The sequence below is a fragment of the Dermacentor andersoni genome, chromosome 6 (genome assembly GCF_023375885.2).
Source record: "Dermacentor andersoni chromosome 6, qqDerAnde1_hic_scaffold, whole genome shotgun sequence".
Taxonomy (NCBI): domain Eukaryota; kingdom Metazoa; phylum Arthropoda; class Arachnida; order Ixodida; family Ixodidae; genus Dermacentor; species Dermacentor andersoni.
The window spans coordinates 146,512,240-146,524,715 of NC_092819.1; the positions used below are offsets into that span (position 1 = coordinate 146,512,240).

At 48.4% G+C, this 12,476-nt stretch overlaps 1 protein-coding gene across 1 annotated transcript in view; it reads right to left on the minus strand.

Moving 5' to 3' along the window:
- The window catches only part of LOC126523638 (uncharacterized), a 176,389-nt gene that overhangs the window by 21,001 nt on the left and 142,912 nt on the right, over positions 1-12,476 (minus strand). Inside the window, exons 3-5 of the mRNA XM_050172235.2 lie at positions 5,323-8,962; positions 2,372-2,415; positions 643-723 (exon numbers count right to left, since the gene is read on the minus strand). Coding sequence (XP_050028192.1) covers positions 643-723; positions 2,372-2,415; positions 5,323-8,962 — 3,765 coding nt within the window. The remainder of the gene's footprint in view (positions 1-642; positions 724-2,371; positions 2,416-5,322; positions 8,963-12,476) is intronic.

The following is a 12,476-nucleotide window of genomic DNA, read 5'->3' on the forward strand; positions in this document are numbered from 1 at the left end:
CGCAATGCTTCACATAAAACATTAAGCCGAACAATCTCACTGATTCTACTGAATTTAGCCTTACTGCTTGAGTGAAGTGTAAAGGGCAGTACGGAATTACTGCTGCCTTGTTAACGAACATAAAATAAGAGTGAAAAACATACAGTTAGGATAGTAACCCCTTACACAGTACCAACAGAAACGAGCATGATCATTAAAACACCACGTTAAAAACGATTCTGTCAATGCTTTTGTCGTTCCTCACGCCTTCGTGTTAGTGTACTACATTTACCGTTCCCCCCCCCCCCCCCTACGTCCCCCACTCGCTCCCATTTAGGCAAATGCTGCAGAACAGGCCTTACAGCAAAACTGCTGTTGTTAATCACGCAATACATCCCCTTTTCTTCTCACTTCTACACTACAAATCGCTGAACAAAGTTGTATTTTAACCACAAAGCACTGTATTATTAAAGGAAAACGCAAAGCACATTGACAACTATGAAATGACCGTGCCTAGGGGGTCTCTAGATAAAAATCATCCATGCCCTTTTATAAAACTCAGATACCAGTCTTCTCAACAAATAGGTCATTCATTCATTCATTCATTATAATTCTGAGAACTTGTGCTAGAACGCAGCTCAACTCTGTTACGGCGGTACTCACATCACCAAACTTGACTGTCACAGTTTGGTTGAGTTCCTCGGGCAGAAGGCACGACACCGGTAGGGCCCCTTCCACGATGTTCTGCACAAATGCCACTTGACAGGTAAGCGAGCATAAGGAGAAAGCCACTACATGGCCGAAGAGCAACAGAATGTTTATTAACAGCTCAATATTTCAATCCGTGTACAAAGAAACTACATGAGAATTGGCGCACTCTATACAGAAGAACGATTGTTGAATTTATTCAAAACAAAGCATTGTATTTTATGTATCTATAGCACGAAAGTTTGTTTGCGCTTTTGCGTCCATTTTTCACTATATATTGAAGCCCGAAGCAGTGACTGCTCTCAAAGTAGATGTGTTTGAAATAATTTCTTAGAAACGAGCGATTCGGTTTTTCGGAATTTCCACTGTTATGCTTCTCGACGCATTTCTGAATTCCCTGTTTGAATCCTGTATATGGCGCCAATCTAGCGCGTGAGTGTCACCAAAGTGAAGTATTTAGCGTGCACCATTTACTGCGATTATTGTATAAATTGGGTCTAACACCCCCTTACTTCGCGCCAGCGCTTTACGCTAAGCAAGCATTTCGATAAAATATTTCCATTCTGCTCGTTGCGTTCTGCTGGGCATGGCAGTTCATGCAATGCTGCTAAAATATAACAGCCTTTCCGCTGCGAAGAACTGCAAAATACTACTCGTAGGAATAGAAAATATTGTGCATACGAACATTTTATGCAATGTGGGTGTACGAGCGCACAATCCAATTACCCTGGTATAGTTTTTATGTAAATCCTTCCCGCTTCCTAGCACAATGTTTCAGGATCTGAAACGTCCTATTAGAAAGACTTGGTAGACTGCCGATCTCGCCACAGATCTCTATCTCTAGGGACCCGCTCACCTGGATGCCGTGAAAAGGCGGCTCATTTGAATGACCGTAGATATGCTAGTTCGTCCATTTTCAATCTCTGAATATTATTGCCGATTGTTCTAGACTGTGCTCATTAAAGCAAATAACGCCACGTAATTTCTTTTAAAATCCACTTATGTGCTAGACTAGATAGCGGCACTATAGTATTACGCTACACGTGATCCCGCGTAAAATTGTCAACACATCGACACAGTCGTAACTTTCTGCGTCGAGATTGGGTGATAAACGCTTTATTTAACCTCGATATTATACAACAGCCCAATTATTGTTTCGTGTCTATGTTCAAATATACGTACACCACGGGAACACGAGACGGACAGGAACAGAGGCACACGGTTTCGCACTGCCCGCCCACTCCCATTCGTCTGGAGTTGCGGCTTTCCATGTACGAGTACAATCGTGAATCTCCAACCAGGCCAACTTTTGACTCTTTGAATTTACTTTCCCGTGAAACGCACTGGTATGACATTTCCTGTCTTTTTGAGGTCATAGCACTTGAGAATTTGTCAATATTATGTCACGTGTGAATGAACATTCCCTTGATTCCACTAAGAGAGGCGCTACAGGCAAACGGTTCCCGATTCACTGCTTAGCACGACGTCTTCTATAAGCGTCATCGAACATCGGGCAGGGGGCAAAGCTAACGAATCGTTTCTAGTGAGCAGTGCGCACCACGTTACTCTCGCGGCTACACCCACAACCAGGGACATCGAAAACGGGTCTTAACGCCCGTGCGCGTCGATATGTGCAGAAAAGGTGTGGCGATCGGGGGCTCGCGCAGAGGACAAACATACTCACGCAGGACGTGTCGTCGGCGCCGATTTCCGTGCTGGTTGGCGAACCTGCGAAGCCACAAAGAACCGGAAGTCGTAAATAGCGTCGGCGGCTGCTGCCACCATCGGGAGCGTCTCGCAATGCACCGACACTGACGGGAATGCCTCCCCGGCAGGAGATCACTCGGTTGTTCCCATCGGCAAGCACGGCTGTCGCGGGTCGACGCTGCTCCAGCGCCTGTCGTGCGACGCCTGAGTTACGGCGTCCTCGGGAAATCGAGCGCCATGCGAAGCAAAAGTTTGTGCCGCACTCTTGCTCTTCTCCGATGTGCCGCGGGCCGACACTTTGGAACAGGTTAGATACAACGAGAAGTAATCGCGCCACGAGTGTCACCGCAGCATTTCTGGCTCGGAGAGTGATGTAAGCAGACGAAGGAAAAACATTTAAAGAAGAGAGCCGGAAGTGGCGGCCTTATTAGTGGCAAGTTAAACGGGGCGCAATTTTTGCCATGTTTCCTTACCGATAGCTGGGAACGAGGGCGCGATGTACCGCGTAATTAAACTCAGAGAAAATACGGGACACGCCACGCGACAGAATTCGCGATGCTGCCTCTAAAGAGACCTCAGATTGACGCAGACAGATCAACGCATGAGCTTGTACATTTTAGTTCCCGTGGTTCGCTGTGCCTGTCGAACCAAATCAACGCACAAACATCAAGCCCAGCCATTTAGCGCTTAAAATAGAGTCCCCAACCAATCGCCGCGTGAACGTTTTACTTTATGAATATCATTTGTGCATTGCACCCCGAGAGAGCTTCATTCATATTTTAGCATACATGTTCCATATAACTGAGTGCAGCAGAAATATCACAGGAAAACTGCAGCTGCTTGGATCGATTACTTGCTTCAAAAAGTCTTAATTGTGCTCTATTTTTCATCTACGTCGTTTTGTCTGTGTGTGCTTATCTTCATCTTGCTGTTTCGCCTTACGCCTTCCCCAGTGAAGGATTGCAAATGGGATATCTATATTACGGTTAGCCTCCCGGCCTTTCGCATCTCATTGATCTCTTTTTGTCTCTCTCTAGACCACGTACGCATAAAGCGCATCTAATGCGAGAAAGACAAATGATAGCCATAGACGCAGTCACTACAATACTAGCGCCAGTTGAAGGCTCATGTGCAGTACAATGCATTGCTCTCCCGCTGAAAAAGACTACCCAGAAACTTTCAGCATATGGACACTAGAGCAAGGATATTCTAGCGTCTTCAATGTAAATTATATTTTGCCGTTGCTACTGGATCAAGCTAGTAGGAACGAAAATATTCGGTGGCATCAAAAAAATATCACAGACCAATAGCAGCTTGGATCGATGACATGCTTCAAGACGCCTTAATTGCGGTTTTCGTACAGATATTCCTGGAACAAACTAATAACCTTACGAACGAGCCCACTGGTCACAACTTAGTCGTCATAACCACTATCCCACAGCCTGCCTGTCAAAGGGAACACGAGCAAGCGTTATGCCGCTAGAACGCGTTACCATGCGAGAAATTGGTCCCTCTTTGCAAATGCAAGAGCAATTCAAAGCACCTCCTTTGCTATCAGAACAAATTTAAGGGAACATTTCAACGCACAAAAGGATACCGACGTCCACGCTACTCAAAAAACGAATTTGAATCTTATTCTGTGCCTTAATTTCAATTATTATTTTTTTTTTGCAGCCTGAACTGTTTGTGTCAATGTGACAGCATGACAATCGTTATCTGATGCTTAATTAATTTATGGCGGTCACGCGATTCTCCAGTCGTCCTACCTACGGGCCTTCAGTTCAGCAACAAGAGTAAAATTTGAAATGCAACTACGTCAAAGAGCGGCGTTAATAACTGCAAGGATAGATTGACGTAAAGTTAATACGCTAGAACTGCTTGTAAGAGTATGTCCCAACCAAGTGTGGCATCAAACATATTATTAGGGAAGTTGGCCAACAAACCGAAAAAAAAAAGCACCGACGAAACCTTTCGGAGTAAGGCCTCAGAAATGCAGCGAAACCGAATGATTTATTTAAAGGTATACAGCGGAAACCTTGGACGCGAAGCCTTTCAGAAAGGGAAAGGTGAGCGCAATGACAGGGCCTAGAAATTTGGCAAAGCATCTGATAAGTGGCCGAACAGAACTTTTGTTACTTTACTTAACACCTTTGTAAAGGGGAATTACCTGGATGGAAACCTGCTGCACTGCGATGAGAGAGCCACAAGAAATAATATCTCATTTGCGCAAGGCGGTAAGTAAGGTAACGCCATTGGCAGCCCCAAGAAATCTTAAGGACCACATATAGACATGAGTATACCACTTTCTGATTGTTTACCTGGACTTACCTTCAAGTTGTGTCTCGCAAACGATCCAATCTGCACAGTGCCTGCACGAACATGTATCCGCGCCGCCTTTTTACGTAAATCGCATCATACACTGTATAGATGCTGCGCCAATTACTTTATCTAATGAGTTTTCCAACATCAACAGGCTATACTACTCAGGCGTGACTGTGGGCGCACCCATATAAAAGGCTGTTTGAACGAAGGCGCAAGGGCTGACGCAAACGTGACGATTTTCAGGTGCATGCCTTGGATGACAAAGCCAAAACGACATGAGTAAAGCGTCACGTATACTGTCTTACAAAACTCCCGCGTCGTCATTGAGATGTTTTATCGTTCTCATCAATCAAGATTGGCTGCGTTGACGACGAAGCTTCCTTGTTGGACACAGGAAAACGGTAAAAGTGAAAATTGTGGGTAAATTGGAAATAAGCAAGAGATGACCCACTGCGTTACACAACAAACGTTTTGGATTGATGTTCTAGCCTATTTCTCTGGAGTCACTGATCGATATTTGTGTTGTAGTTTTTTATCGCAGCCAGTGTCGTCATATTCAGAGAAATGCTGCTACCAGCTCTTAAACAACATGTCAGCTTCTCTCACCCGACGTGTAGGCTGGCGCCTCGGTCGACGACGTCCAGTCCTGGATAGAGGAGGCCGTTGTAGTATCCGTATTCCAGGATGTCCCTTCTGTAATGTCCCGGCCAGCGGGCTCCTCAGAAGGTGGAGGATGTGTTGTGCTTTGCCGCCAACTTGTGTATGACAGAGTAGTTGAGAACAGGTCAGGGGCAGTCGTGAAGCTGTGCTTGGGATCGTGTTCAGTAGAAGGTGACGTGGTCCACTCTGGCAGAGACATGGACGTGCTCTCAGAGAGTTGTTTAGGACTTCGGCTTGCCGAGGAACCACCTGTCACCTCTGATGCCATTGAAAAGTCAGTAGCTGGTTCCGTCGACGGGGCGTTTCCAGGTGTTGTAGCTTCGACTGCTGTCGTCGTTATAACATCGCTTACTTCTACTGTTGTAATTCCGACAGCCGATGGTGACGTTGCCACCTCGCCTACTGCTGGTTCCGTTTCAGGCACATCACTCAGGGCAGTTGTGGTCTCGGCGGCGTGGGTTAGAATCTCGGCTGTCGGTGTTGTACTTTCGGCTGGCGGTGCTGTAGCCTCGGCAGCTGGCGGTGATGTAGCCTCGGCAGCTGGTGGTGCTGTAGTCTCGGCAGCTGATGGTGCTGTGGTCTCAGCAGCTGGTGGTGCCGTAGTGTCGGTAGCTGGCGGTGCCGTAGTCTCGGCAGCTGCTGGTGCCATGGTCTCGGCAGCTGGTGGTGCCGTAGTGTCGGTAGCTGGCGCTGCCTTAGTCGCAGCAGCTGGCGGTGCCGTAGTCTCGGCAGCTGGTGGTGCCGTAGTCTCAGCAGCTGGCGGTGCCGTAGTCTCGGCAGTGGGCGGTGCCGTAGTCTCGGCAGATGGCGGCGCCGCAGTGTCGGCAGCTGGAGGTGCCGTAGTCTCGACAACTGGCGATTCAGTAGTGTCAGTAGCTGGCGTTGCAGAGTCGGCAGTTGGTTTTGTTGTAGTGTCAGCTGTCAGTGTTGTGCTGTCGGCTTCTGATGTTGTAGATCTGCCTTCTGTGGTTGCTGCAACCTCAGCAGTCGGTGTTGTAAACTCGGCTGGCCTGTCGTCTGCTATTGGCGTTGTATCCGCGTATACAGATGATCGTGTACTCTCACCGTCTTCATTCGAAATAACAGGCGAACGGGGTGTTGTCGCCTCGTACGTCGGTAATTCTGTTGTTTGTACTTCCTGCGTCGTCATTGCCTGCTCGGTTGCCGGGGAAGTGGTCCCCTCCGATAGGATGGGAGTGCTTCCTTCCACGTTGCCTTCTCCTTCTGTCGTCAACTCTTCCTTTCCAACTGGCTGAACGATTTCGGTTGTACCTGAAACGGAAGGGTTGGTCTGCGTGTGCGGCGGGCCCTCATTTGCTGGTCCATCTGTCATAGCAGGGGTCATGGTCGTGAAACCATCTTCTGTCCTTAACTCTGGGTGTCCTGACGCTGCGTCTGTAGATGCTTCTACCTGGGATGTCGCATCCTGTGAACTCACATGAGATTCTGTCGTAGCAGTGTCCGTTGAAATGTCAATGGTTTCTTGTGTAACAGAAATACCCGGGTACTGCGTGCTGCTGTCGCCACTCGGAACCGTTGTCGAATCTGTGGAAACCCCTGATTCTCCCGTCGACTGTGACACGCTCTGAGTAGACGAATCTGTGGGTGCAGTTTTCGCTGAATCCGTGACACTCTCTGTCGTAGCGTCTGTAACTGAGCTTGAGGTCGCCTCCTCAAGAGATGAGGAGGTCATTTCCACCGGTGCTTGGGACACGCTTGCGTCGCTGGTCTCTGACGTAGTACCGCCCTCTGCTGCCAAATGCGTAGTCGTGGTCTCCTGCGAAGGTGTTCCAGAATCTCGAAACGTGGTAGTAATGACAGGGGTCGACATTGTACTCTCTGTAGGTGCTCCTGTTGCGCTCTCGCTGCTTGTCTGCGTAAGATCTATGGAACCGGTGGTGTGGCTCGTTGCTATATCTGAAGGTACGGTTCCTGTGGGGGCCGCTGTAGCCGGTTCTGACATGACGGAGGCAGTCGCTGTGCTCTCTATAGGAGAAGCTGTTGTTGGTTCCTCTGTTGCACTGACACTAGGAGTGCTTTCAGAATTAGTGGCGAGCGGTGATGCCGGGTCAGATGTGCTATCTTGTAGCGCATTTTTACCTATTACCGGAGGCTCTGTGTACTGCGTCATTTCTCGAGGTCCCTGCCCGGTTACATCATTCGAATCTGGGTCTGGGTCCTCGATGGTACGTGCCCTGCCCATTTTTGCTCTAATAATGGAAGGCTCAGGCATCACGCTTGACTCTGTGGTCGGTAGGTCGGGTGCACCGTCATGAACACTGGTAGCAGGCGTGGGATCTGTAGTGGGCGTCTCTTCATCGTGTTGCTTTTCTGTAGAACTGGTCAGCTCACTCCGATGTTGCATGCCCGTACTTGCGTGCTGAGCCGGAGATTCTGTTGATAGCGATGTAGAATCAGCAGAGTTAACGTCGTGCGACGTGAGAAAGGGTGCTGCATGAGTGATTCCTTCAGTAGTAGTGTCAGCAGCTGAAGGCGGCAACGATGCTCCAAAATCAACGGCCTCAGATTCGGTTGTAGTGCCGTAAGTGACAGGTAGTGAGGCCTCGCCGTACGCGTGACCCTGTTCCGAAGGGGCTATATTTGCAGATGGTGTAGTGTCATCAACGCTATCCGGAGACAATGTCTGCCCTACGGTGACCACTTCTGGAGGGCTAGAGTAGCGTTTACGCGAGAACCCCAGGCCAAACCTAGGAAAGGTGACGCCGTTCGTTCCCGTTGGATTAAAATAGCCCGGAACGTTCGTGTTCAGCGGATCAGAATAAAGACTCGGAGTATGAAAAGGACCCGCTGCAATACCAGGTGAGGATATTGCTGGCTGGAAGTAAGGATCGCCTCCGTAAACACCGTCACTGGGCGTTTCCAAGCTGCTCTCTGCACTCTGAGGACCACTAATGCTCGGCACTGAACTGGACTGCTGCAGAACATCAGTGGAAAACGGTACGGCTTGTGCCTGCTGAGTAGCGACGGACCCCGGAGAAGTAGTCTCCCTCAAGGCGTGTGGCGTAGTTGTGGCTGCAAAAGACGTCGCTTCCGGGTTTACACTTGATTCCGTGGTGACCCCGGAATCGTCAGCTGCTGTAGCTACATCCGGTGGCCATGTACCTGATGTAACAGGAACCATGGACGACGCGCTCGTTGCGTCGTCGCCACCGATGTGACTAGACACAGTCGTGCCTTCTGCTTGGAACAACACAGAGTGTTCTTTTGACCCAGTCGTTGCGAAGACATCAGCTGAATTTGGCTCTAGTTCTGTCGCAGGGACTTGCGTAGGTGTCGTGGTACCATTCGTCGCCACCGCGGGCGTCTCTGCACCAACCGCGCTTTCGGGCTCCACGTGGGCTTCTGTCTTCGCTAGCTTATCGGCTTCAATGTCGTTCAGTTTATCGTTTTCCGTGCCGAATATATCGTTGTTCGTCTGCGTTCCAGAGCTACTCTCCGAGCTTGGTGGCAGAGTGGTAGGTTCATCACTTGTTTGGTCCGTGGGCCCAGTGGTTGTTGTCCCCTGTTGGATAAGCAAACTCTCCTCAGATGACGTCCCCAACAGATTGTTTGAGGACTTTTGCATCTGAAAAAAGAAACAGAAAAAAAAAGGACCGTTGTTAAAATTAAGCCCACAACTATTACACAGAGCACTGAAGTTTACACATTGACCACCACAGAGCGGCACAATATTGACTTAACTACATGCACATGACGGCACCAAATTACAGAGAGAGCAAGCTGTTTTACGGTGCCTCAATTCTCTTTGTAGCACATGTACTATAATGAACAAGCTAGGAGGAAGTTCCTGCCGAAAAAAAAGCTGTGCATAGTCAATGTGGCTCACATTACTCGCATCTTTGATGTTGCTTCTCATAAAAACATTTCTTCTCTGGCCACATTTTCTTTCAAAAGAGCAAAAAGGATAACGGTAATGCGATGGTATTACTTTCTTTTAGCGAGTGTGATCCAGTGATCCACTTATCCCAAGTAAATATAAAAGATTTCTTGGAATAACTGGATCGTCGGAAAAATGGGAAATATGAACTGGAAGTACATGGACTTTACGCTTATGTCTTTCTTACCGCGTTTCTCGTTTAATTACGCATGTCGTGTGTGTAGCTTAGGGTTGTGCAGAGCTAACATTTGGGGGCAAATAATCGCAAATAATCCGGATTACTACATTGTGTTATATTATTATCAGCAAATTTAGAAAGTAATGCGAATATCAGTATTGTGTAAATATATACAGGGTGTCCCAGCTAACTTTAGCCAGAGTGTAAAAATATCTTAATGCCACGTAGCTGGACAGAACCAAGGTAATGTTGTTTGCCGTGGCTTGGAGATACTCAAGTTATATTTTTCATTCCACCTACTTATACAATTAGTAATAATTATTTATTTTGTCGAATAATATATTTAGATGGAAAGTGTCAATTACAAAATTGTAGAGCGACATGAAAAACTCCCGATACAGCGTTCTGTTGCTGAATACACGCTACATAAGTGTTTTTCCAAGCGTGAAAGAAGCCTCAAAATGCACGCAAAATTGCCACGCGACTGGCCGCTAGAGGCGCTCTGCGTGCATACGCGGCCTTCTTTCACGCTCGGAAAAACACTTTTATGTAGCACGTATTCAGCAACAGAAAGCTGCATCGGGAGTTTTTCATGTAGCAATACATTTTTTTCATTGACGCTTTTCATCTATCACATTTGAGAAGTTCATCGATTAATTAAGACTAATTATATAATTAGGTGGAATGAAAAAAAAAATAATTTAAGTATCTGCAAGTGACGTCAAACAAGATTACCTTAGTTCTGTCTAGCTACGTGGCCTTAGCATATTTCTAAACTCTAGATAATGTTACCTGGGACACCCTGTAGTAAGACTCAAAAGAAAACTGAAAGGTAATATCCTATTTCGGTTCCTTAGTGGCGGCTTAGAACCATGACGCGCGCTAGATTATCGGGGACTGTAGCTTCATTTTAATGGGACCGCGATGAAACAACACTGTTCTATCGCCTTAGCGGGTACGTTAATTAGCATCAGAAACTCTAAATTATTACGGGAACCAACTCTACAGCGTCCATCAAAGAGTCGTTGTGCTTCGGGCACATAAAGTCTCTTCTTTTACTCCCCCCCCCCCCATACTAAATTCTTCACTTAAATTGAAAGCTCTTGCAGTTTTTCGGAAGGCCGGACCTCGGCGGTGGCCAGTGGTAGGGACTAACAGATTTATTTAGTCTTAACAGCGATTGGAGTGCGGTGTGTGTTTACATATCTCATCTAACATGGATGGAAACAGACCCAAGTAGCCCGGTGCGCCCGCAATGAAGAAATGTACCGGAAATAATTGGCAAGCTTTAGCTAGCCCTAACAGAATCGTTAACGACAGTTTCAGAGATCTCTTACGACTGTCGTCAGTTATTGGTGTTTTCGTCGAGCAAGTACCACAGTTACAGGGGCACTGATATAAGTGAAAATTTGAAGCCTTTTTCAGCGCGTACTCCTCGCTAGGCCCGAACCGCTGCTGAAGAGGCGAATCGTGGAGCTACCCGCGCGCAGCTGCAGCCAGGCAACGTCGGGCTCAGCAGACCGCTGCGCAGAGAGCAGCACAAGCTGCTACTCGCCGTCGACTCCGGGCGGACAGCGTTCGTTCTCAAACGACTCAAAGAGATTTTCGCCGCGAAGACCCTCTAGTGCATGACGCAGAAAATGGAGCTCCTAAGGAGCTGCTCCTCCAGCTTACGCTGTGACTGTGCTACGGGTGTCGCGCTGCTCTGTCACATTTTTTTTTTCTCGAATGAAATTTGTTTCCACTCCTCCTACTTGCGTTCTTTATTGCAAAAGAAGTAAGCCTTGTGTTCGCCCATGATGCCTTATTAGGTCGCAAATCTGCTCAAAAGGTGTCTAAATGTGGCGCGCTGACTCAGGCCTGTCTTCTTTCAACAGCGAACACACATTCACTTCCCCTTTCAGCGGGTCTCCTGACCTTCGTAAGGGACCAGCACTAGATTATTTGCGTTCAATGCTTAGCGTTGGCAGACGCAGCGGTAGCGCACCAGGGTCGTCCTAGCTGTCCGAGTTGCACGACGAATGCTCATCGCACGGCGCGGGCCAACAATGCAAAGCCAGGTTGCACACTGGACATCGTACGGCGATTCTCGGGCGTGCGTAGCTTATATACGCGCCGCACAAATGGAGACGTCAACGTCTCGGCGCGATGCCTCGCCAGTGTACTCTCTACATCACTGCGCCGCTGCTCTCCCACGGTCGTGAACCCTCCAAGGGCTGGCTGCCTGTACGTACGCCGGCTAGGGCAACGTGCTCCTCTTCGGTGCACTCGGTGTGCGTGCCACGCACAATGGTGCATTCCCCGGCTTGGCCGCGGCGGTGAAAGCCCGCGCCTCTTTTGGAAACGCTGCCTGCTCAGCCGAAGAGGGGCGGCTTCGGCGGTACAACATCGTCACCATTAAGGACCGGCCGCAGTAATAAACAACAATAAACCGAGGTGCGACGGCTGGGGGGGTGCGGCGTATACGGCTGCCTTCGCACAAAAAAGTAGTTGCACCAGCTCGGCTCATAGAGCCGCGTCTCAACGCCTCGCGAATGGACTTTACGACTGCGCTTGCCAACGGAGATGCCGGGAGAGATTTGAGCCGGCGAAGGCGAAAGTGACGATGCAGAGTTCCGACAAGGGAGCGGCTACAACTGATGGCTACAGGAGCACAGCAAGCGGGACGTCGAAATGCATTTCGCTTGGCGAAGCTCCTATCAAACCTCGCTTCCTATATTTAGGACCGAATATTTACACGTATACGTTGCCACAGACGGGCCCTATGCATCGCAGCACGTTGATTAAGGGACAGGTAAGATAATTCAAGGCCAAAATAGCCACTTCTAACAAGGTCAACAACACCCAGTATCGCTATCGCACTCGCGAGCTTCGGCTCACCAAGGCTGCATAGTTCTTTAATTGGGTCACCATACGATCAGCGTCTAACTAGGATTGCAAGCTTTGAAGCAAGCAACTTTGGAGCACATTCACAACGTGCACAGATTCCGGAAACATGTATACACAGATGGCTCAGTAAAACTC